This window comes from Elgaria multicarinata, chromosome 6 (genome assembly GCF_023053635.1).
Source record: "Elgaria multicarinata webbii isolate HBS135686 ecotype San Diego chromosome 6, rElgMul1.1.pri, whole genome shotgun sequence".
NCBI lineage: Eukaryota > Metazoa > Chordata > Lepidosauria > Squamata > Anguidae > Elgaria > Elgaria multicarinata.
In genome coordinates, this window is record NC_086176.1 from 85,144,098 (window position 1) to 85,171,475 (window position 27,378).

Consider the following 27,378-nt stretch of genomic DNA (forward strand, 5'->3'; position numbering starts at 1 on the left):
GCACCATCCATACCAAAGCAGAATGTGGAGTGGTTGTGAGATACCCTGAATATTCTCTGGAAATTTTGCCTGGCTAGAATTCCGAAATGTGACCTAAGTCCTAGGTTTTGGCAGAAGTTGGCAGCAGCTCTACTCAAGATGCTACATGTTGGAGAAGTGCAATGCAAGAAAGAACACAGTTCAGTAAGCTGGAATAGCAGCCAATTGCTCCCGGTATCACTTATCAAGTGTTAATTCTTTGGTAAAACCTTAAATATATGTCTCTGATTTGCTCAAATACCATTACTTCATGAAGTTTAAAGAAAATATACTGCTGCTGATAATGTAGTCTCAAATGTATAAAAGTTTCTTGCCTCTATAGAATAATAACAAATTCAATGTGTGCACAACAACTTATTTAATTGTAAGGTGGTTTTTTTAAAGAGCCAAATTATACACATTAAATACCAGAGACTTCAAATAACACTTCAATCATTCATATTCCATACGTTTATCCCTGATTAAGTCATCTTAGATTCTAAGCTGCAAATCTTCACTTTGTTCTAACTTATGAAATAACATTAAACTGCGCAATCTAGATTCCCGTTCTCCATTTTTCCACAGAATAATGAGGTGATCAGCAGAGCATGTCGCCAGGCCATGTTCACTGAAGTACAGGAACATCTGCAATGAAAGCTATATCATCAACTGTAAGACCTTTTCAGCACAAATAAAAGAACTGATTATGTAAGAACTGATTATCTTGAGCTTCCAAATTGTAAGCCCAAGATAATATTAAACCAAGTTCCCCAAGAATCACTTTCATGGATATCAGCAAACTGGCTACGGCCAAAAAGAAGTATCAACACGTGCAAACAGTAAAATAAGCAAGATAGAATTTAGAGTAGCAACAAGTGCTGAACCAAGAATGCACTCCTAATAGATTTAAAAATAATTAATGAGAGATTCAAAAAGTGAACATTAAAGCCAGAATCCAAAGAACGTCTTTAGGTGCACTCAGGGGAATAGGAACCCATTATCCATCATATCACAAGCTGCTTCTGCAAGTCCTCTTTAAAAGCAGTATGTTTTATGAAAGAAGCTCAAAGTTCAGTGGGCATGTAAAATCTGTTGCAGGGTTCTTCCACTACCAGTCAAATACATCACATTAAATGCATTTTAAGTAAACAAGAAATGCATGCTTAAGTATTTTGATATGCAGCATGAACAATGTCACATTTTAATCAAGGTGTATTAATTCTATTCTGTTTTATCAGAACTATACATAACACACCACTCCTTAACTTCAGATTAGCATGCAATTCTATCCTGATAGTTGTCACCTGCCAACTACCCTATGCAGGGTGGCTGGAGCATGGAGGGATCCTCTCCATGCTCCGACTGCCCTGCATTTTTGCTTAGATGAGTGATTTTTGACTAGATGGGCAGCTTCAGGGAGTGGAAGGGAAGGGGCCTGCAGACCCAATAGGAAGCTGTGAAAAGCAGCTTCTGAAGTCTCCTCCCCTCCCCACCCCTGGGACTGTCTCCTTTTCATCCTCTCTGCACTCAGTGCATTTTTAGAATGGAAGCCTGAGGGTAGGGACTGTCTTCTTTATTGATACATTGTAAGCCGCTCCGAGAGCCTTTTGGCTGAGGTGCGGGATAAAAATACTCTAAATAAATAAATAGTGTGGCAAGAATCATGCTGGCTACAAGGGGGTGGAGGAGGCGAGAGTGTTTTCTGAACTTCGAGGTCAGAGCTCTGGTTACAATCTCTGTTCCCAGTAACCAAAACATCCTATGGCCCTCTAGACAGTGTCTAGTGGCTATAGGATTACTCCCTCCGTATATTTTTTATTAACTTCAGTTAAGTTTGTATGTTTTCTTGTTTACATTACCTGTATGGTAAAGCCTGCACATTTACCAATAAAGCTAGCCAATAAAGAGAAGCTACACCTAGTACAGTAGCTAGTAACTGTTGTTGTAAGCCTAGAAATATGATAACTTGGAATTCTATGCAAGCAAATGTATAGTAAAATTCTATGGAACTCCAAGCATCAGCTAACTGGCAGATAGATGGCTGAAGATTCTGGGTCAGATCCAGAGTTGTGTGGTGCAGAACTTGGCAACTTGATGGACCTGTGGGTGGAAGGTGGGGAGGCAATTTTCATTTATTTCCCATCTCCTGTAGCTTCCAATGCCTCTGAAAATCTCCTCTGGAGGGTTGGGGGGACCTCCAGAACAGTATGTGAAGTGGCACTGTGGACTGCAGAGAGAGAAAGTGACCAAGAATCACTACCTCCCCACCATCCTTGTTTCTTCCACTAACAGAAAGAGCCTTATATTCATACAGGGCCAATTCTGTGTCCAATCCACAGTATTTAATGGAACGATAAGTCCCCAGCAAAGTGACAGAGTCAAGGGTCGTACCTGGGTGTCCACACTCTAACAGCCACTCTCTACATACAATTTATCCCGCTTAACTGCAGGAAAAACTGCAAAACTTATGCTGTATCATGTGTGATAATCAAATAAGGCTGATGTTATTTTGCTGCATCTTCCAAACATAATCACAACAAAACAGATACAGGCGTAGTTGCACACATAACTGTATACACCTTCGGTACATATTTTTCCTGCACCAATGTAAAAATAATGTCATGTATGAAATGGCCCTAGGACAATCAGAACTTTCAAGTACGAAGCACCTGAGCCAAGGAAAGATTTTTCTTTTCTTACTTTTCATGTCCTAATAGAGATGCACCTTTTAGGCTGGGCCTTCAGTTTCCACAGAATACAGTAGCTGCATTTCTTAAGATCTGAGCATGGCAAAAGCTTTGACCTCATCTACTTTCCCTGTAGCTTTAAATTACAATTTTTAAAAAAATATAAAAGAGAGAGAGAGAGAAGGATCTCCGACAACTACAAGAACAATGACATCAATAATTTGCTATTGACAGTTCCAACAAACCTGCACAGCTGAAGAGTGCCCAATCAAATCCCCTGTAAGATCCAAGGAAAAAATAGTGGTGCTCTCTGGTGCCTTTTTAGCTGTGTGATTGGCTTGCTTGCTTGTCCTTCCAAATCCCCAGATACTGAAAAAACCTGGAAAGTTAATCCTACATTTAAAAAAATGTTTAAAGACTGTATACTCTGGGAGATCTTGTTCTGCTTGGTCTTACATCTGGCCCTCAAAGACAGGGGCTATCTATATGGGTTAAAAGCCCTGGGGTGGCTGCACGGTGGTGCTACATTGGTTACACGACACAGCAGTCACCTTGCAGCCCCAGGGGGGCTTTCCCACAAAGCTGCACAATAGACTTTTCCTGCCAGAGCAAGGTCAATACAGCTCTTCTGTTGTGTGTCCTCACTCCAGCGCAATGCAGGGGGGGGGGGGTTCCCGGGTGGAAGGTGACCTCCCATTGGTCACTGGAAGCCGGGCAAAGAGGGGACAGGCCCAGTGAGTCAAATAGCCACCAGAAAGCTCCCATGGCCTCCTCAATCAGGATTACCCAACACGACTCCACAGCAGCAAAAGTGCAGGGGGTTTCAGAAAGTGGGAGCAACCCAGTGCCATCAAGGCAGCCCCTCATTCTCGAATAAGGGAACATCCAACTGAAGTAAATCAGTTGCCTGGAAGCAGACTGCATCAGGTTACTTTTTATTTGTTTCCATTTCTTGCTACTGTTCAGGCATGTAAAGAAAGTTGCCAGCCAATTGTCTGGAAACTATCTCTTCTAAACAAGAAGGTATTTTAACAGACCAACTCATTGGTCATGATCATGGAAGGAGGGTATATGAGAACAGAAGTGTACAAGTCAGGTTACATGGTCTGGAGGAGAATATATTAAGTGCTTTTTTTCTTTTTCTGTAATTTGATTATAAAATCAAATATTGGATGGGTGCACTTTCTAATTAAAATCCTTCTCTTCTGCTTTCTGATCAACTTTAGCACACACGAATATTATAGCAGAATTTTATGCAGGGAAATGGATATCTCCATAGATTATCCAATCTATAACTTCTTCTCCCCTCAGTTCTTATACAACAAATCCTCACTTTATGGATACACACCTGATGGAACAGGCTCAGCTGTAAGTTGCTGTTTTTCTCGTAATTCCCATATGCGAACACTGCCATCTTCTGAACAGGAGATTAATTGCCTGTTAAAACCAAATCAAGTAGGTATTACTGGAATATCGTATAGAAGCATATTTGTACAATTGCAAAAAATCAAGATTCCATAATTGCCATCAAGTGTGATTTTGGCAGGATACCTCTCTGAGTTCTAGCTCCATTTAAACCAGCATGGACAACCAAGGTTTTGCTGGCAGGCACTACCAAAATGTTTGTCTATCCTGAATGGGTTTACGCTTACCCCTTGAAGGATAAGGCCTAGGAGTTCTCCTGGACCCCACATTGCTGCTGGATTCTCACATGCTTGCAAATGGCCAGGGTGAGCCACTTTTGTCTGCTTTTCTCCAGCAAGGATATAGCCATGCTTTGGAAACCTCACTTATTGACTACTGCAACCAATTCTACATGGCTGTCTTTGAAGATGGTAAGAAGCTGTAGCTAGCGCACAATTCTGTGGCTCACCTCTTGCCAGAGGCAGGATGGGATGCAAGGAACATATCACTCCTATTTGGCCCAGCTGCCCTAGTTGTCGATATGCTTCTGGACCCAGTTAAAACTGCTGCTAATTATTTTTATCTTTAAAGGCCCTCATGGCCAGCCACTGGGCCACCTTAAACATGCAGACCTCATTCCATATCATCCCCCCCCCCCATTTCTTTGATTAGCATGGGAAGCATTGCTCTATGACCTTGCTTTCAGAGAAGTGAGACCTGCAACAGCATAGCGTGGTATTTTCTCTGTGACAGCAATAAAGCTTTGGAATGCCTGACTGGCATTTCAGCGGCCAGTTGAAACCTAGAGAGGCTTATAGTGCTGGCTAAAAGTTGATTTGACTAATGTCAGTTCTATTAATTTCAATGGGTCTACTATAAGTATGACTAAATCAAGATCCCACCATTATGTCTAAGTCACTGCGCTTAAAAATTAAAAATAAAAGCTGATGTTAAATTTATATGAACTTGTCTCTTCAGAAACAGTCAGATAGTATTTTTTTTTATTTTATTTTATTTATTTATCATACTTATACCCTGCTCCTCAGCCAAAAAAGGCTCTCGGAGCGGCTTACACTTAGCAAAAAAGACATTATGCTCAGAAAATACACAGGGTTAGATCCAGAGTAAGCCTGGCTCCAACCCAATGAGCCTGTTTGCATGTTAACAATAACCCATCGATTTAAATACTGATGAGTCGTCATAGGTGAGCAGACATGTGACCTGCAGCATGCCCACCTCATCCCCTTTTACTCCATAACCCACAATCTTGTAGGTTGTGATGATCAAACCTGAACCGTTGGGTTGTTTAGGAGCTAAACAATCCAGCTGTTAACCCGACAATATTGGTTGTTCAGGGGTTTCCAGGTTTGCATGCCACACTCCACAACCTACGAAGGAGCTGATCATGCGATGTGCAGTAAAAGCGGAAGAGGCAGTGCACTGCAGATGGCTCGTCCTCATTCATGCACGACATCCTATCAGTTTTCAAACCAATGGTTTGTCGTTACGTGCAAAACAGGTCATTGTATTCACTGAGCATAATTGTTCTTATTAACTGTCCATCAAAAGCACAGTAGTGCGCTTTTTTAGAAATTATATTCATTTCAAAAAGGGCAATTTAGGCTAAAGAGCTTATCATGCTGTCAGCAGAGCTAAATATGGCAGGGGCATTGAGCATCTGGAATATTTTGTAAGGAAAGGTTGAAGGTTGAAATGAATAAAATTTAAGTATGGCCCATTTCTTCTTTCTGATGCTTACACTTTTAGCGCATGAAAAATTAATTTCAACTTGCACCTGTTTGGAACTTTGGCAATGTGCAGGACACTGGAGTCATGAGCAGTCTTCTGGAAGGCAATCACACGCTTCATCTGAAGGTTATACACGTATATGCCCTTTCCAACAGCAGCAAACACACACTGGAAAGAAAATGTAATAGAACATCTTAACAAAGCAGAGATATTACTTTGTGTAATAGATTTCCAATAGGATTGTGACCTTTCAATCTAAATGAATGGGGAGGTAAGAGGTATGTAGCTCTTTAAAGCACAATTACCAATACAATTACTCAAATATTTTTGCATTATACATCAATTCATATAAATACTATAATACAACAGTTAATGATATTCAATAAGGCACAAAGCACAGGCAGTTGTTTTCACACCACATCATTTTCAAGGCCTTTAGATTTGCAAAAACCTTGTTCTGCCAGGCCCTGCTGGCTGATGTGGTCAGTTTTATCCTAGGCTCCAGTTACTGGCTGCATTTTAAAAGATTTCCTTTTACTGGGTTTTATACTCCTACATACTTAGGGAGCTCCCAATCATGTTGGAAAGGTTGAGGGGGTGCAGAATGGATCGATATTAAATATGGCACTATTACTCTTTCTGATGCTTGCACTTTTAGGGCAAGAAAAACTAGCATAACTTCCACTTGTTTGGAACTTTTGTAATGGGACCATCTAGAAAATACTATCTTATTTCTGTGTGGCCTTCTTTCACTTATTTTATGTATTTAGTACCTTTAAAACCTTCTTTTCTTCCATCATGGAACTTGAGGCTTGATACATAGGATCCCATCCAGGTATGACCAGATGCAGGCCTGCATAACTTCAGTAAGGTGAATGAATCATGTACCCTCAAAGCATGCTCTGAGTATTGGCACTCAGACAATTCTGAGTTCACTGGAATGATTTACACTGAACTAGTAACATAAGCTTTACTTTGAGATTACTAGTAAATATGATCAACCTGGATTTTGGGCAACAGGAAAGAAGTGCTTGTTAAATTTTTCACTGATGAGAGGAATCTTGCTCAGGAATGACATTTGCCATACTCCTGTCCCACAGAAGTTATCTATCTCCACACTACTAATTTGGAAATCACTCACTTAATGAAAATGCATGACTTCTGTGGAGTATACAGCACGCACTGCATATTTGGCAGCCATGCTATGATTCTCATCCTATCCTTTTCAATGCTTAGGACAGCAGGCCCTGATGCACACTCCATTTCAGTTCTGAACTGAACTGAAATTCTGCAATCATTTAATGTGCCTTTCACAGGAGAGGTTTACATTGGATTGTGCCTACAGGGGCCTGCTGACATTTGCAAGCCAAAGACAAGTGTAGCAATTAGCCTTTTGCTCATGACATCAGGATTTCTGGTTGGGATATGAATAATCTGAATGACTGAATGCAAAATAAAACCCAAGTACATATTAATAAGCATGTACTAACCAGAGACATGAGGAAAAGGTAGTTATTTTTATAGTTTAAGTTTTTACCTCCTCATCAGAAGCTAAATGTTGAATGGACACTTCATTTCGGCTGTGTGATAATTTTATTTCTTGTTGTGGGTCCACATGAAGAGATGCATCCCAATTGTGTTCATATGCTTGCATTGTCCAGTCCAATGAATCCCAGACTATCAGCTCACCCACATGGGAGCCAGTCGCAAAAGTCAAATCTAGGTACCAAAAATATTAGAGCTCCCATAAATAACAATTCTAAGTTCAAGGAGGTTTTGAAGTTGATCAAAACATAAGAAGTCAATGCACATTTGACTGTATATAATGTAGTGTGTTTGATAAAGGCATATAACACTGTTTTAAAAATAGCAAAATCCACTGAAAAATTCTTTTATGGAAATTTAATTAAAATGAATGGGAATTTCATAGTTCCCTTTCATTTCAATAAGACATCTGCAGGAGACCTTCCCAGTGAATTGTGCTAAAAAGTGTTAATTCTACTGTCTCTGCATCTGTGTTATGTGTCTAAATATTAAACAGAAATGTTTAAAAAGGGTTGGGAAGAACCATATTTCATCTGGCTCCATGAATTCATCAGAAGGGCACAGAACATTCATAAGAACATAAGCAGAGCCAAGCTGAACCAGACCAAAGGCCTATCTAGTCCAGCATTCTCTTTACACTGTGACCAATCAGCTGGCTGTGGGAAGCCCATGACCAGGACAGAAGTGCAACATTCTGTTGCCATAGACTAATAACTAGCAACTGATGAGCTAACCATGGTCTGCGAATGGGGTGACATATGACACCAACCTCAAACTGGTGGTGGAACCCTTCTTTCACACATGGATTCATTTTTCAAGATTAAAGTTATGAATTGTGCTATATAGATCTTAACACTAAGAGAACCAGTATGGTTCGATTAGGACTATTAAAACCCAGGTTAAAATCCCTACTCAGCCATTAACCTCACTGGGTAACCTTCAGACAGCCACCATCTCTCAGCCTAGCCTACCTTAAATGTACCTCTGATGTTTCTCATGTGGAGAAATATGAGCATCACACAGAACTCCTTGGAGGAAAGGTGTGATAACAATGTTGCATAAATAACAAACATTAATTTTAAAACAAGGAAGGAAGGCATTACAGGTATCATTCAAAGAAGTCACTGTACAAGGCTAGGTACAAGTTTAATTGAAATCAGAAAACTTAATTTGTGCATGATTGCTATTATAGTAAAAATATTAACGGAAAGTAACACTAAGATATTTTAAAATGCAGGCACATCTAATTTGAGGAGATGCCAAAGAACAGTTTTATACAAGTCAACTAGGTATCATTTAAAACAAAACAAAAACCACAGAGGACCAACAAAAGAAAATGTGTAACAACAATACACTGTTAATTACTAACAATGAAACTGGCAACAGTCTTACCACTGACACTGACCAACGACACAATAATATCTTGATGGTCAAGAAGGCGTTTCACTTCAAATACATCCCATTCAGTTCCATCTCTGGAAGTTTTCAGTCTAAGTATTACTTAGAAGGGAAAGATAAAACAAAAATTCTAAAAAATATATCTTGACATTTATGAGAATAATACATAAAGAAATAGGCCCCTCACCTCCTGCTTTATTCCAGGATACTCCATCCCATCCCTCCTCCCCACAGTTTTCCATTTTTTTTTCTGACTGACATTCAATATTCTGTAGCTACCAAGAATATTATTGGGTTGTACTGCGGGGGTGGACATTTCACCTTTATTTTTTTGTGGAGTTTAAAAAGTGTTTTGCTTAGGCTTCACCAACTAAATTTACTATTAGAGGGAGTGATTTATCTGCAAGCAGAGAAGACTGCAGTTCTAATTCTGAGTATGATCAGCACTGGTATCTCTGAGAGCACTAAGTCACTTGATTGGTGGAGCAGGCGGTACATTCCTTGCCCCTGCAAGATTTAGTATTTCTAAACAGGAAGTGTGTGTTATGGGATGAGAAATTTAGAATCAAGCAACCAGAAATCTAAACATACATTATTGGCGTGATAATGTTTATATGTTGTTACAAAAATATCGGCCTTCTACTTGCAATTACTTCAAGTCCTGTCTCTCTCCAGCTATATGCCATATCCTACTTTGGAGGAAAAATACAACTCCCTGTCCACAAACAGCTTTATGATATAGGACAGTAAGCAAAGCCCCCTTGGGTAAGATCTTGCACATATCTTTGGATCCCACCCCCATGGCTATAAGTAGATACTACTCACATTTTCAATCATTCTAAAACATATCAAACACACCTAACACCTACAGATGTTAATAAAATTCAAATATCTTCACTATTAAAGCAATACTCACTCAATTCTTTGCCAACTGCTGCTGCCACACAATTTTTTGGCAATTCAATCATAGCACTGATATCTTTATTAAGGCAAAAAAATACAGTCAGATGTTTTATTACAAGTAAATATTTAATGCACAGCTCACTTGCTATTATTGTATACAAGTATGGAGTGCTATCTGACCACCTCTCAAGAGGGCTACTAAAACCATCTCAGATATGAATTTCCAGTCTTAGCTCTTCCTAAGAAAAATTGAAAAGCTATGAAGTAGAAAATTAAGCTATACAAAACTTCTTTTTTATTTTGATAGACAATAAATGCCTTGTTCTGCTTTTAGGACAGCAATACAGCATCATGTTTGTTATCCTTGTAAACCAAGAGTGGATTATAAAGTGCAAAAATCTTTTTAACTGCTTTTATAAATTTGAAAAACAAACATTTTGCAGCACATTCCAAATTTATCTTAGAATAAAATTATAAGAGCAACATGTTTCTTTATTATATTTCGATGCAATGTTTGCTTTACTATATTTTGCTTATTGGGTTGAGTGGAATCATACATTTAACATTTATCATACTTCTAAAATATACAGCATACCTGGAAGAGTCTAATTTCATTTCTAAAAGTATATATATATTCATTTTGTGATTTATATATACTGACCCAGCTCAGTTAACATACAGTTACTGAAGTTTGACATACTTTAAAATTCATAGGACACAGGAGGCTCCAAGTACTCTTAATTCAAAAATGATTACATTGACATTTTAAAAATAGAGGTCAGCTTTAATATATGTTATCTTTAGAATTAAAGAGACTTTGCCAAGTTGATTTTATATCATTATATAGATCCATTTTACTTACACTTTAGCTGCTGTGATGAGCCATTTACATTTTTTACCTGCATCAATAAGATGACTTGTCTTACACAGGAGATCTAATTTTCGGTTCCAAACACACAAATCACTCCCTCCAGACAGCCACACATCCAGCCTTTGAAGAACTGTCAGACACTGTAGAGCCAAATTAGATAATCAATGTATGTCCCATAACAAAGTTCTTTAGGGATTTTTTTTCAATAAAATTATCAGTTTTACTTAGTCAGACTTCAGTTATTATGAAATACAACTTGAAATACTTTTTCCCAGAAACATTCATAATTAATATAGAGGACATTATTCATCTTATAAAGCAGAAAGGAAGATTGATTAACAAAGGTGCTTGCTTGTGCACCTCTTTGGCAAGATCCCACCGAGAAGGATGCAAATGCAAAATCTGTCCTTGTAAGACTAAGCTTTTCAAAGCCTTTTAAATAATTATTTTTGTCAACAAAGGACAATATAAAACAAGTGTCAGCATTTTTCTTTTCATATCATTACCCCTGAAAGATTTTGTTTAAAAGAGAGAAGAGTTATATCAAGAGAAGGCACTTGCTGCTGTGTGTTCAAACATCAAGCTTAATTTCTTGAGATTCTCCAGATTTTAGACTCTTAAATCTATATCCAGAGCTATAAAATTAACCTTTTATGATTCACAGAAGTAGATTGTCACAGTAATCATGATACTTCAACAATGTCCTGTGACATGAGATGAGAGCATCGACATGATCAAGGGCTATTCCGAGCGCTAGTACTGAGCTGGCCTTTTCACGCACTCTCAGTGGAGGAGACTGTATTAAGTGAAAGCTTACTTTTAGCTATTTTCTTCATTCATAGCAACACTGTACTTAAAAAGCAACACAGTTAGAAACTGGGGGGTCTTGGTCTCAGTGCTGACCACATCCATAACCTTAAAAGATACAATTTCAGAGATCACTGAAATTGCCATGGCTGAGACCTGTGAGCTTCCAATGAGATTAAGCTGTTCGTGTGAGTGAGCCCCAATTTTGTAAGAAAACAAAGTGATCAAATGCAGCTGAGTGTAACATGTAAGTCAACCCTTTGTGGGAAAAGGACAGAATATTGTATGGGCAATCTAGCTGCTGAGAACAGCAATGGGTTGTTTAAGAACTCAAGCTGACCAGAAATACCTCAAATGACACAGAAAAAAAGTCAGATGCATAGCAATAACCTGGGCTCACATTAACTGTTATGCAGCTGCCTCCAAAGGCGAATACAATACACAAAATCAAAGTCACTTCTATTTTGACTTACTCTCACAGTGGAATGAAAGCAGGATACTTTGTGGACTTGCCTACCATTGTCACAATCCCAAACCTGTTTTCATTTATTAAGGAAGTGAAGATAACTACAAAGTTAACTTATGTTAGAACTATAGAAATAGAAAGGCACCACTGGGTATTTGGGACTATTTCTATTGCCCTGACCCAGACATTCCTACTGCAGCAGTGACACACAACAAATGGGGCGAAACGATATCTGCCCTTCATCTCCCTTCCAAAAAGAAGGGAGGGGCACTTCATGCATCAGAGGCAAATCTACAGAAATTCTTGACTGGGGTTCTTCTTGCTGTGCATGCAGTCGGAGGACAGCATTATTTACTCTCTGAAGCAGCTATTTGCACATGTGATGAATGAGATCTGCACACAGAATCTTATTTCCACATGTCAATCACATCTTGCTAGACTGAGGCCTATGAAATGAAGTGTTGGCATTTGTCTGCCATGCACTGCTTTGTCTTGGGAATCATGTCTGTCCATCTACTATGACAGCAGCTTGCTCGGTACAACATGACATGCAGCTACCATCCATTGTGCTGCCTGGCTCAGTTCTGTATTTCTCCTTTCCCAAATGTGCACAATTATATTCAGATTAAAGGATACAATAACAGTCCTATCAGCACCTGCTGTCAAAATCAGGTGACATTTTTCTTCACAAGTATCTGAGAGGGGAAATGTTGCAAGGGCTGTGATTTTTTGTGTGTGCGCATGTAGCTCCAATAGTTTCTCTCCAGTCTGAAAAACAAAATGAAAGACATTTTAATAAAAGTGCTAAAAGAAAATATAATACTGCGAGGGACAAATGCAATAAAATGGACTATTCCATTAACATGTGATTTAAGTCATTAAAAAATTAAGCAAGAAGATAGGAAACTGTCTTATACCAAGTCAGACCATTTGTCCATCTAGCTCAGTATTGTCTATCCTGACTGGTAGCAGCTCTCCATGGTATCAGGCATGGTCTTTCCCAGGTCTACGTGAAGGTGCCAAGGATTGAACCTGGGGCTTCCCACATGCAAAGCATGGGCTCTCCCACTGAATGTAGCTATGACCCTCAAATACTTTGCAGCTATGTTACAATAGAAGCTGAAAGGATGAATATATTTAGGAATTCTAATTTTTAAGTAGCTAATAAGTACCTCAGCCTTGATGGTAGAAATAATGTATGCAAGTGGTTAATAACGTAGTACAACTAAAGCTAACAAACAAATGATCAAAGATCTTATCCAAGAAAGCTGAATTCTGCAAGCTGTATAGAATAAGAATATTGAGCAAGTGTACTTACTCTGTTTCTGCCAGGCATGGGGCGGAGCAAAGAGATATGCACAGCTTTGAACACAGCTGGAAATCCTGCTCAGCCCTGTCCTATCACCACCACCAGCTACACCGATTTCATCTGGCACAGTGTACACATTTTCAAACCTATTTTCATGAACTTCTAGGCTAAAAACACTTATAAAACTGGAAGCTGGGGTTCCCAGGATGCTGAAGTCAATAGTTAAATTCTTTTTAATTCAGTTAATTTTCGGAACACATCCAGCACTGACTATGCCGTCCATGAACTTGGAAGATGCTTACATTTTTATCAGATCTGGCATGCTATTGGTTTGTGCGGTACATGCAGGAAGAAAGCTATATACTCATTATATTCATGGACCAACAGCCAGTGGGAGGCTTCACTCCCTGCCTCCTAGGAAGAACACCTTGGCAAGGGGAAAACCAAGCTGATGTCATATATTGGCTACAGAGGGAGCCACTTGAGGGAGCTTGCTTCATCCCTCCCTGCCAGAAGGACCATCTATAAGAACTTTGCAACCAAGAACTAGTGTCGGAGTTTGCTTTTTTCCTCCTCCCTTCCAATTCCTTTTCTCTTGTGTTGCATCTTTGAAACTGTACGCCTGGGGGCAGGGTATTATTGATGTAAGCTTTCGAAAGCTGCTCTGGGGAACCTCTGTCAGTTGAAAAGCAGGATAAAAATGCTTTAGAGGTAAGAGTCAACTGACTCTAAAAAACAATGCTTCAAATCAAGACCTAGTACGGGCATGCAATTATGGACATAGTCTTGCATGTAATCCAAAATTTCAACTTTCATCCAAGTTAACATTCTTCCTAAAGAAGTTATCTGTTAGTGAATAGTCCCACATTCAGGAACAATTCACAAGTGCTGCAAGCTTTTAAACGTTGCACTGTTTAATGCTTTTACACTTACTTCAGACTTTCCAACCCAGGGAATTTATGAGCCAGCAAATAAATGGACTGAATAGTATGCCTGAAGAGCCATGAAACATGTCGCCACACTATTGTTTTAGGAATATTTTTCAAGTTTTGCATATCTTTGGCTATGGGGTGGGAGATAAATGCAATAAATAAATAAATAAATATTGATAATTTCTGTCTCCAACTTTTCTAACATTGATTATGTTAGCACACTTTATGAACATTTAGGATGATCTGCAAAATGCAGTCTTTAATCTGAATGACTACTTCTGTGACGATTTTCCTTTGCCAGTTCTTTATAATAGCTAACTTTACATATAGGTAACTCATTTGGAATTGAGTGACTCCAAATTAAACTTCACCCAATCCACATCTGTATGCAATTTATTTCTAAACAGAAACAAACCTGAGCATTCCACAAACATACAATTCCATCATCACCAGCAGATGCAAACCTGGTAAACAACAAATCATAAATTAGATACACATATTTGAAGGAAATGCCACATCTATTTATACAGAACCAAAAACATAAAAGATGCTCATCAATAATCACTCTTTAACACAGGACAAAAGAAGATGAAATACTGACTTCAGTAGAAACTGATCTTTTAAAGATACATCTAAATCTTCAAAAACATAAAATATAGTTTATTACTTTGCATATATAAAAATGCATATATAAAAATACAAGCATAACATGAATAAAATATTCTCGCTTATAAAAACATTATTTTAACAAAAACAGAAATCCCCAAAACTAATAAACATAACCTCAATAAAATCCTGTATAGGATGCAGTTCCTTAATTGTACTCTTTACAGATTAGAACTCAAGAAAGTGACTATTAATACACTACAGAAATAAATTCTTTCTGTTTCAATAACTGGTTTTAAACTACATTAACCCTGAATTAGGCAATCTTCTTCTTATCCTTTCTACCTCTTCAGAAAAGAACTGCTACAGTGCTACTGATTTTTTTAGCATTTTTATCAGTCTTCTTATATGAGCATTGTAATCTGTGAGACAGGAACTTACACAATACAGCAACGATGTACATGAATGCATATTTCAGGGCAGCATATTTTTTAGCTCCTCTGCTCAAAAAGGTTGCTGTTCTCATATGGTGCGAATTCCTACCTGACATATAACACTGCCCATGCAAGTAGACCACTCTCATGAGCTAATAAAAGAGGGGGGGGATTAATGATAGTAACACATGAATTGGCCGAGGTTACAATATAGTACATAGTTTAATGACTGTTTCACACAATGCATGGGGGGGAAACCCCGGATTTACCACTTTGTATGCATTCAGCAGCGAGTTGCAGCCCCACCAGAGCATACTTTTAAGATACGTATGTTGTAAATACGTATTTGTCACACAAAATATCTTTGGTGTTCATCTAAAAAAACATGTGATGTTTGAAGTAGCACAAAATACTAAATTGTCTAAAGAGTCTCTTACAAACCAAATTCAAATCTGAAACTTTGTATTCCATTAACAAAAGCATGTTGTGTGTCACAGCCTGAGATTCTCCTTTAAATCTTATGGAAAGAAGATATTGATACCTCAATATAAACAATGTACTAGATTTTCTTTAAAATAATCATAAATATGAAGCCCAGGATTTCATGTGAAAGGCTCATAGCAGCACTACCAATCCTACAAATGGATTCTTTTCACCATGCTGGTGTTTCATGGGTCACCTGATTCTTTTCCAGTCATGATCACCATCCTCTATAACCTTGTCTGTTTCCTGGAGGAGCAAGAAATGGTCAAACGAGCAACAGAGAAAGCTATTCTTAAAGTGTGTTATGAATTCAGTCTAGTTTAATGTGTCAAATGCTAGAGTATTACTTGCAATTTTATCTCATTCCATTTTTTGGAAGACTCTTGCTGAGGCTTAGCCTTCTTTAGTGATCTTGCAATCAATATGACCCTCTCTTCATGTTCAAAAACACAAAAGAAAAGCAGTGAAAAGCAGCTGTCTGTTAGGTTGATACAGGATTTATTTAGTATCTTCAGAAACCAATCTGAGAAAATTTTCCACTCACTGGTTTTAGCTGAGCCACCGAGAAAACAAGAAAATCCTTCTGCAAAATTCTCAATAAGATGATATTATCTAAAGAGGTGAAGCGTGAAACTTGGCTTACAACAGTTGACAAAAAATGCAATGAAAGAACTATGAAAACTGAATATAACCATTTCAGAAACCAAGTAACAATGCTAATGTTATTGGAAATAATCAAATAAAGTGGTGGGACCTGGTTTAACAATGATTTTAATGACTATGCATACCAAACATTAAAAATGGAATACCCAATGAATTTAACTGTTCAAAAAATTTGCAATATTTTATTGCTTTTAAGCAAATACATTTGTATTCTGGTTCATATATCTTCTCTCTCTCTCTCTCTCTCTCTCTCTCTCTCTCTCTCTCTCTTTTATCGGGCTCTAAAACATGTAGTACTTTGAATTTGCTTTGAATGTTTCTTCCACACTTTTAGATATATCTCAAGCAATCTGATTATAATAAGGAAATTGAATCTATGTCCAAGGGCTTCAGTATTTGTCCAATTACCAGATGCTTCTAATCGGGGATCGGGAATCAAATTGTGCATATGACCTCCCATGCCTGGCCCCAAACATGGAAAAGCTATAGATGAATTTGTGTTAAGAAACATTTGTTTCCAGAAAGACAGGACTGATAAAGAAGAAAAAATGCTTTATTTACACATTTTCTACCTTTTCTGTGATTGCCAAAAATCAAGCAGAGGAGCCTTCTGTGAGCAGGAGGCTTTGCTCATGAAAAGCGACTCTACCCAATTTTTGACTCTCCTTTCCTCCCCCAGAGCACCCAGTGTCACAGCCTACTCTGTTTAGAAAGGCCCCCTGACCCTCAGGTGAGGTTATTTGAGGACTTGAGGGGGTGGGAAGAGGAGGTGGGGAAGTCACTTCTGCCCACCCCGCTTTCCGCTAGCAGATCACTTGATCCAAGCCGATGCACTGAAGCAAAGGGATCAACTTCCAAAAATCTGTATGATAGTTAAGGGGACAACACTTTTTTATATTAGTGCTGCACATGAAATGGGAAGAACCTGCAGCCAAATGTAGCAGATCATTAGTAAGTAATCAAAAGCATAAAAACTAGCTCAGTACTGCATTGGGAGAAAATATAGTAATGTGATTTCAGAAACAAGTGGCTCACAACTGCACTAAGATGTAGTGTTTAAACTGCCAGTGTTCTGGAACTGAAGAGACAATGGGCATGTCTACACTTGCCTTTTTCCCCGGGGTCATCCTTAGATCGTCCCTGTGCGTCCAAATGACACAGGGGATCCCCGGGGGGGGGGGGGGGGGCAAGACCTCCATTTTCACAGGATAACCGGTTCCCCAGTTATCTCTATTTTCCCTGCAGTCCTGGGACCATCCAAAGGAGGTGTGGCGCCCGCTCCCGGCTTCTCCCTTCCTCCCTGCAAGTAGCAGGGCTCTTAAAATGGGCATGAAGCTGTGCGGGGGCAAGTCCATGCCCATCGGGGGTGGGGGAAACATTTCAAAGATTTTTTTAAAAAATGTACCTGTGCTAGAGCATAATTGTGCTCCGTCTCCATTTTGGGGGGGGGGGAATGGTGGCTGTAACATCCCTCTTCCCTTCTGGGACGTTGCATGGCTGTCAAGACGCTGGCGAAGGATCACGGAAGCAAAAAAGTCCGCGATCCTTCCCCCTCCCTCCCTCCCTCTACACCCTTAGGTGTAGATATGCCCAATCTGTGAAAGACACATTTTAATTAGATTTCAGCTAAAAGATTTGTAAGGATGTTTCATCCAAAGCTACTTTTGAGATTTAAGCTACCTGTCATACTTTCTTCAATTTGGTGGAGAAAAACAGAAGATTCATTTTTAAAGATGTCCACTGAAATCTCTACGGTACAAAAGGGGAGATTATAAAAGTAATGTCTTACCTGTAATCATCTATTGCCACTAGAAATCGCACTATATCATGATGACCTTTCAGCACAAGGAGCTCAGTATAAGGATTTTGTGTTTGTTCTTCGCCAATGGTCTGCACAGATTTCTAGAAATTTGTAAAGACAGAAAAATAAAGCTGTAAATCAACAAATTTGATATAATCATTAGAGGTTGTCCATTTTTTATTACTGTTGGTGCTATCCTAACCACAGTATAATTCAAACTGTATGTAGACAATGAATTTGTGAATCCATAGTTTAAGAAAACTATGCTAAAATCAAAATATGGATTGTGTGTTTCTGGAGTGTAATTATGACTACAGACTCCCAGCCATCAACTTAAAGGAACGTAGGTTTGTGTTTACTTAAAAGTAAGGCTCCAATTTGCAATAGGACTTATCCCACAAAAGGTCTGCACAGAACTGTAGCCTTAGAAGTCTAACTATGGTGCTAAATAACACAGCTGTCTTCCAGCATTTGTTCCTGGAGGAAAGAACCAACCTTGTGTGGGTTACTGTTGGTTGAGTTGGATGGTCTGTGTGCGCCATACACTGTCCCAATTGTGTCCAATTAACCAATTATGGTTTTCTGCAGATGATCAGCTGAGAATGTGGAGTCAGAATAAAAGGAGAGTCACCAAGCTTTATAGTTGTATTCTCTTCCCAAGTTCCTATACCCATCACACTGCCTAAAATAAGTGTATGTACCTGATGATCTTGGGGAAGTTAAGAAATTCTCCTACTGTGCCATCTGCCACACTACCTTGCAGGATGCCTAAAGGAGCTGACAGATGATCTTGAAGTTGGCAGTTAGTCCTGGGGGATTGCAAAATCCATGCCAAGGATGCCTTATTGGACTGGCTCAGGTCTTTGTGGCTGACATGACAACCATGGGCCTATCCCAAGTGACATCAGACCCAACACATATGGCAGGTCATACCTTTGATTTGGTGTTCTGAACAGGAATAATCTGTGGGTAGGGGAACCAGCAACGGTTCCACTGTCATGGACAGATCATACCCAAACAGTTTTGACCTCAAAACTACTTGTAACTTCCACAAGGATGGAGGACCTAATTCAAAGTTTTGTCCCCAGTGACTGATGGATCCAGGTTTTCTGAAGTCCTTGTGGGACTATCCAGGTGGTCCTGTCAAGACTCAGGTCTTTTCCTGGAACAGGAAAATGACCTAGATTCTAGATACGATCACTCCTGAATGTTCTAGCCAAATCATATCAGCAACTTGTTATGCCAAGAAGTTGGGGGCAATGAAGCAATTGCGTTGGTGATTACAGCACAGTTGGTAGAAAATTCACCATTTGCATGATTGGATCCAGGTAAGAATCCATCTTTGATTTTACTTTGTGTAGGTGATAGCGGCAAAGAAATCCTATTTCACTATCACAATTACATCTGCATGATGCTGACAACAGAGCTTTTCCAGGTGGTGAAAATGCTGTCCTGACATAACTACTGTGGATCTGGCAGTGCAGCCCTCAAAGGGCTGCTGTGACAAATTTGCAATGCATTTTGAGTAAAATCACTCAAATTCACATAGTTAGATGCCATAGTCAATACTGGAAGCTTGTTAAATACACTGGCTTGTCAAGTTGTAATGGATACCTTTCAGCTTGTTTAACGAGAAAATGTGGATAAGTTATATGGACATTATCATGTGTTCTTGGTATCCTTGTCATGGCTAATAAAAGCATCTAGGGCAGTTTGAAGATCTGGACTGTGGAGGTAGAAAATGCCTCCTTGAGAGAAAGTATGATGCTATTATGCTTAAATAAGCAGTAGTGTGGCCTTAGTAAAGAAATGTCAAGAGAAGAGAGGCCTCCAATAGAGACAATTTCTCAGACCAGAGAGAGGATTGGGATCCAGAAGCACTTCTCGAGGCCCCTACCTCCTCAGATTCCTTTTCCCCAGAAAAGCCCATGTCGTCTGCCCCCTTACATCTGGTCGAGGTTGCATTATCATCCTCAAACAGCAGTTCTAAAATTAGCACCAAACTGCAGTCACTTCTGTATTGTCAGTCAAAGCCTCCTAATGCAAGCAAGTTCGCTTGAAGGGAGAATGCCTCATTCAGTGTGGGGGTGGAGCTAACAACCTAAAGGAAGACAAAGGCTCAGTCTGTTGTTGGAGCAACATACAAGTTACGTTATCTGGCTTCTAGACCCCATGTGGTGTTATCCACTTCTTTGTTCTACCTGACTACGCTCTTCAGAGCTCTCTATGTTGCTAATCACCTCTTGTTCTGCCTATCTAAGACCTGACCTCAGACCTGTCTGGCCATGCTTCTGGAACTTCACCTCTGGTTATCCCCTAATGGGGCTCCAACTGGGTTAGACCCTTTCTTCAGCAAATTTTTGCTACCCAGAACAGAATTAACAAACTAACTTTAGGTTCTCAGAACTTGGGGAACTACCATCTTACCTCCAACTTTCTCTTTTGAAAAAGTTGTTAGAGAGGGTAGTGGCCTCTCAGCTCCAGGTGGTTTTGGGAGAAACTGATTATCTATTTTAGTCCGGGTTCCAAACTAGGTTTGAGACAAACAGCCTTACATGAGGGCCTGGATGGTGGGAATGCAGTCCTCTTGGCCCCACTTGACCTCTTTGCTTCATTTGATACCAGTGCCTTTGGTATCCTACTGTCCCAACTGTGTGGCCTGGGCATAGGAGGCACAGTACTACAGTGATTCCAGTCTTTCCTTGATGGTCAGTTTCAGAAGGTAGTATTGGGTGATTTCTGTTCTGCCCCATGGCCTTGACTTACAGTGGAATGCAGGTTCCATCATATTCCCTATGTTCTGTAGATTTGGAAGCTGGCTGATCTGGATAGTGATATACAACTGGCCCTCAATGGGGTTGCATTTCCCTTAATGACCAAGTGTGTAGCTTATGGTGCTCCTAGATTCATTGCTACATGGGGGGGCACAGGTGACATCAGTGGCCAGGAGTCCATTTTACAAGCTCTGGCTTGTATGCCGACTGCAGCTTTAACTGGAGCAGTGAGACCTGGCTATTGTTAACCATGTTCTTATTACTTCCAAGTCCACTATTGCAATGTACTTTATGTGGACCTGCCACTGAAGATGAACCAAAAGATACAGCTGATGCAAAAGGTAGCCACCTAGATGCTGATGAGGGCCAGGAAATCTGAACACATAACTCCAACCTTCCATCAGTTGCACTGGCAACAAGTATGTTTCTGGGCCCAATTCAAAGTGTGGGACCCAAGTTGTCAAGAACTTAAAAGGTTATCTGAAGGACCACCTTCACCCATAGAATTTCCATATCCCAGCTGTAAGGAAATCCTTTTCACCCCAGGTACCACATTATCCAAAGCCACTTACACCACATGCCATTCACACACCACGCACACAGCATCCATCAATCTTCACAATGCATATACATGCATATATACTTAAGTACACTACACACAATTTTGCACACAAAGCTGAAACAAGCCTCCCCCCTCAAACAGCACCCTTCCTCTTGCACCACAGTCCCACTGCAATCTTTCAACCTCAGGAACAGTCTTCCTCCCTCTCCTCTTTTCCATGGTTACAGGAAAATTCCAATGTTCCCTAAAGCTCTGGCGATCATCTCCAAGCACTTCTGGTATTTGTCAAAGTTCCCCAAGGACTTCTATTGCTAACAAAAGTGGCAAGAAACATGGAGCGGTTGGTGCTACTGTGTTCCCACTTCCAGAACCTACAAGCAGCCCTGCTTTTTTGCCAACAATGCATTGCAAATGGTGGATGAGGGGGCATCGGGAATGAGGAGGCTAGGACTTGCCAAGGCGGTAAGTGGCTGAGGATGGGGTATAAACTGGTGGGAGAGCTGTTAGGTTGGATGAAAAGGCCTGATGGGCCACAGCTTCTCCATCCCTGCCATATAAATGTAATAAAGAAGCAGCAGCAGCAGCAGCATCTAAGAACTACCTGGGGCCCTTCTCCAGTGCCTTCCATTCAAATCAGCAAAGTGGGTGTGCACTAAAGACAAGGTCTTCTCATTGGTGGCCCTATGTTTTTGCAACTCCCTTCCATTAGGCCTACAGCTTGCCCCTTCTACTCTAACATTTAGGCAGGCTTTGAAGACTTTGGCAGAACAGCATCACACAGCATTTCTGGACATCTGTCCTGATGTAATCACCTTTAAATTGAACCATGTCACTCACTTTTTTGTTTGCTGTTTTGGATGGGCGTAGCCCTAAAAATACTTCAAATAAATGAAGCAAACCTGTTCAACTAGCAAGTTCAACTAGCTCTATCTTATTATTATTATTATTATTATTATTATTATTATTATTTATATAGCACCATCAATGTACATGGTGCTGTACAGATTATAGGGGTGTATGTGTGAGCAGTGTGCATACGAGTGCTATGGGCATGAATAGTTAAAATGGATACATGTGTTAAGGGGAGGTAGGCAAAGAGACCCTTCTTATTAATCGTAAAACCACATATGTTAATGTATATAAGTCTCAATTTGTATATTATATATACACTTCATCATGCAGAAATGACTGAGCGGAATTGGAGGTGCACCTGAGACATGTCAGTTTCAGAAGAGTAGCAACCAACCTTTTCAAAGCTGTCACCCATTTTTATTTCAACAGAAATGTTTTCTGCTTCTCGCCCCCTTCCCAATATTTTACTGTTCTTCTCTTAAAAACAAAACAAAGCCTTTAAAAAAAAAAAGCTGTCTGTGGCCCTGGTACGATCCAGTTTACATCAGACCGACCAGCACGAAGCCTCTAGAGGAGGAACTCAACGCGAAAAACAAGAAGTGACTTTTATTTGAGCAAACCAGTTTTAATGACCGGGGGGGCGGGGGGACCTCGAGTAAGCAGAGAGAACAGCAGCGTCAGATGACTTAAAGTCACGCACTGCTACTTATTATGGATATATTTTTATTAATATGAATGTTTATTAAAATGAATATTGCAAAGGCCTTCGAATAATTAACAGACCAGCAGTACATATCAAATGCTGCTGCTGCTGCTGCTGCTATTATTATTATTATTGTTATTATTATTATTATTATTTCGCCTTTACGGGAGCGACGCTTTCTCCACCAAACATAAAACACATTATTTTATTTTATTTTAAACTGCTGTGGTGTGGGGGAGGGGCTGCGCTCTCCCTTCGTCAGGGCAGAACGCGGCACTTCACACGGAGGGGCTCGTGGACGCGCCCGCCCTCAACAACAATCCCCACCCGACCACGGCAGCCCACCGCCGGCGTTTACCTCAACCAATCCCTGCGGCTCCCGTCCCGCTCCTATCAGCCATCGCAGCATCGCGAGAGGCGGAGTCCAAGCGGCCGGCGCTCCCGGACGCCCTCTCGACTCGCGTGGCCGTGGTCGCTCTCTAGCCCCGCAGCTCGCTCGCTTGCTCCGCTTGAGGCGTGTCCCTCCCTTCCCGCCGTCGTTGCGCAGGGCAACGCGCGCGGCTGAAAGGACGGTTGGGTTGGGTGGGTTTGTTTCGTTCGAAAGGGACTAGCGCGTGACCACCCGGGGCGAGGGGGAACCTCGCGACTAATCGATGCCCGAATCTTCAGTGTGGCCAAAACAAACGCGCCTTCCGACGCTTGCCGCGACGTCCTTAGGAGTATCGGTCGCGCTCTCGGCTGAGCTAGGCAGAGCGACGCGAGTGCCGAGTGATCGATCGATCACCATGCTGTTGCTTGAAAGACGCTCACGAAAATCCCCACCGTGCTGTCTTCTCTGTTTCTCTAGGAGAAGTGAGGTACAAGTGGTCTAGTTAGGATGGCCGCCTTTGTTAGGACAGAGGCGCTGAGCCTTCAGCAGCTGCGTAACAGGCAGAAATCAACAGGAGCAGCTTGCCTCATCAATATAGCCCCATGCCAGGGAAAGCTTTTGTGGGTTTTCTGCCTGTCGCACAGCTGCTAAAGGCACCGAGCTAAAGTGTCTTTTTAAAACAAAAAGGTTCAGTGGGCAACTACTGAAGATGAGGAAGTTTGTGAGTTGTGCTAAAATTGTAAATATATGCATGTAGGTTATAGCAAAGTAGGCCACCTCCTAATATGAAGAAGGGCCTTATGTGATCTTGAAGGAGCTGACACTGAAGAAGGGCAATTGAAGAGAAAAAAGATCATAGGTCACCCAGTATAGGGTTTACTAATCCCATCCCCATCCATTATATGAAACAGCGCATCTTAGGGGTGCTTCCAGACCAGTCAAAAGATGTTGTGCAACTATTCTGTCTTTTCTGTCCTTAATAGTTTTGTTTGTTTGTTTTGAAAGAAAAAAAGAAGTGGTCACCAGCTGCAATGGAAGATGAGGGACAAGTGAAGCGCACTCAGCTGGTGCTGCCAAAAAGCACCAGCCGAATCCACTACCAGCTTCGCTTGTATAGGGAAGGTGAGTGATGAGCAGAGTGCAGTTGGCTGACATTTCCCAGGGCCAGATGAGCCCTGTGGTCATGACTCAGCCAGCACCTTCAAGCATCAGCAGCTTCAATCATCCCTTTCTTTTCCCCCATTGGGAAAGATGCAGGATGGGCAAAGCGTGGCTAGAGTTTCTCCAACTGCTGCTTTGGACAGGGACTAGTTTCACCCACCCCACACCTTCCCCCATTAAGGATGGCATTGGGCGCATTAAGAGGAATCTCCTTGTTATCTCCAATCACAGATTGGTGATAATAAGAGGATTCCACTTTCCCAAACCCAGGTCCAGAAGGTGTAATCCTGCTCCACATCTACACATTCACTAAGCACAATCCTATGCATGTTTAGACAGGAAGAAGTCCTACAACTTCCAGCATTCCCCACCCAGCCATGCTGGCTGGGGAATGCTGGGCGTTGTAGGACTTTTTTGTGTGTGTCTAAAGCTCAGGATTGCACCCTAAGTGTATGTGAATATCCTTTACATATCTGTTTTTCTCCATCATACACCCATGCTCATCTCGCTACTTCAGCTCCAGTTTAATAAAGATGCAGAGCAATCCCAAGAGGAAGTTACTATCTAAAAGAAAAGAAAGTGAACTTTCATCTACCAACAACTGTTGTAAATTGCCTCGAATCAGCATGCAGGGCTTTCCCCAGCTTTTTTTTTAAAAAAACAATCCCACTGTGATAAAACCACTTCTCCATAACTATAGAGAAGTGGTTTGAACCTGAGGAAAAGCAAAATGCATATGGGTTATGAAAGAATCACCTAGGAACAGATGGAAAGGCAGGAATTGACCAATACACATAAGATCACCTATCCCTGAACTATTATGTTGTCATGAGGGTTATCTTACACTGGGTAGAATATAAATATTGGGGAAAAAATTTATGTTCTCAACCAGTTGTCAGAATTGTAGAATGCAAAGCCAGAAAAAAACATTCCAGCAGTTGCTCTTAAAGGACATGTGCAGGCTTTCATAACATGACCTGAGATATTATCAGAAAAAGGCAACTATATAGTGTAATTCGCTGCAATCCATTGAATGTTGCACTGTCATGTGAAGGCCTATCATTGGATAAGAGAAAAATGGAAATGGCTGCTGCTCTTTTCCAGCGTGAGTTCAGGTTGCATGTGTTGCACCACCTACCCCAGCCACTGCACAGAGAAGCCAGTCCAGAGCTCAAGTGATTGCAAGCTGTCTTGTTCCAGACTGCCTCTCAAGCAGGTCAGTGTCCCTGTGGCTTCTTCCGGCAGACAGGCAGATTAAATGCTCCCTAACAACATGTCTTGGAATCTGATTCCAGGCCATGTATTTAGGAAGCAATCCCTTCACAAAGGAAAGGCCCTTGCATACTTTTTTAACATAAGACTTCGCTCCTCTTACACACACATACCCCAACATCTCACAGAAAAATAGACTCTCTTGTATGCATGTAATGTCCTATTCTTTCACCAAGGATCCATGACAGAGTGCCCCACTCCAACTTCTCTCTTCTCTGCTTTCACTGAGGTGCTAAGTGCATCCCTGGAACCAACGCAGGATTTTAAACTCTGGCAGGTTGCTAGTAAACTGACCATAACCATCTTTCTTTCCAGAAAGAAGAGATTTTTAGGGTGCAATCCTATGCATGTTCAGACAGCAAGCCATGCAGGCTGGGGCATACTGGGAGTTGTAGGACTTTTTTCTGTCTACACATATATAGGATACTGCCCCTCATGTAATTTATCCTAACCATAGATCTGGTTCTGGTAGTTATATATAGAATAGTTGCTCCCCAAACCCCTTAGCAATATTTACTATTTTGATTAGCAATTATATGGGGGAATGGAAGCTAGTGCACTGGCACTTTGTGTTGATTTTGTGCATTTAGATGCATGTGCTCTAGAGCAGCCTTCCACAGCCTGGTGTGCACCAGATGTGTTGTAACACAACTTTCCTAGCCAGCATGGCTGGGAATGCTGAGAGCCATGGCTTCCCTTTCCATGCAGGTTGGGGAAGGCGCCTCTAAAGTCAAGATGCAGCTGCTCACTTCAGAAATTTGTCTTAGAATTTGGCATATGCTCAGAGGCAACCTGTCTAGAATGTATAACTATTAAAATTGACATCCCTAGCTTACACCCTACATACCAAGTGGCTAAGGTACACGTTTGTCCACAGTAAAAAAAAAGGGGGGGGGCAGAAAAAGGAATTGAAAAGTGGGCCAGCAAGCAAAATCTCTGTTCCATCCCCTGTGTTTAAAGAAAACTGCTATTTGTGGGAGAGCGCTTAATGCAAATTAGCTAAAAGGAGCTTTTGCCAGTATGTCTTAGTGACTTAATTGAGCATTTTTTTGTGTCACCATTTTTGTATTCTAGGAAGAAGTTGTAGATTGCTTAATGGGAGCCAGGAGACATGCTGTAGTATAAAATTCAACTGATCTCTCCCACAGTATCCTTAATAGGTTTTCATTCATAATTACAGTATTTCTAACGAGTGTTTTCGTGATGACAGAAAAATACCATATATTATCCATTGCCTCATTCCAATGCAGGCTTTTTAGCTAATGGCTTATTGGCATCGACCGCACACAGCCAACAATGAAACATTAAAAGGTCCACTGTCTCTCCCATAGAGCATTGCGTTTTATTTTCTCAACACGTTCTTTGTAAAACAATGATTAATAATACAAAGCTGTTCACATATTCGTATGCAATTTGATTCCTGGAGTTCAGAGCAGGTTACTTTGGCTGTCAGAAAGGCTTTTGGATCCGGGTTCTAAGCGAGCAATGCCAAGGCAGAGTAGCTGTGATTTTCCTGTGCACCCGCAGATGGCATTATAACCTTGTTTTTCTAATGTGTTTGTTTTGATAATGGGGAACTCTTGTTCCTTTGATTTAAGCATAATTTTT

General features: G+C 40.7%; 1 protein-coding gene across 1 annotated transcript; it reads right to left on the minus strand.

Annotated features, from left to right (window-relative positions):
• Positions 1 to 378: 378 nt before the first annotated feature.
• Positions 379 to 23,640, minus strand: WDR41 (WD repeat domain 41). Its single transcript, XM_063127957.1, has 13 exons — positions 23,326 to 23,640; positions 18,065 to 18,177; positions 14,505 to 14,553; positions 12,485 to 12,616; positions 11,856 to 11,918; positions 10,604 to 10,715; positions 9,718 to 9,780; positions 8,796 to 8,903; positions 7,396 to 7,577; positions 5,905 to 6,026; positions 4,054 to 4,142; positions 2,951 to 3,084; positions 379 to 663 (listed from the first exon to the last, which is right to left on the minus strand). The coding sequence occupies exons 1-13, from the start codon at positions 23,374 to 23,376 to the stop codon at positions 511 to 513; spliced, it is 1,371 nt and encodes a 456-aa protein (XP_062984027.1). The 5' UTR covers positions 23,377 to 23,640; the 3' UTR covers positions 379 to 510.
• Between the last annotated feature and the right edge of the window lie 3,738 nt (positions 23,641 to 27,378).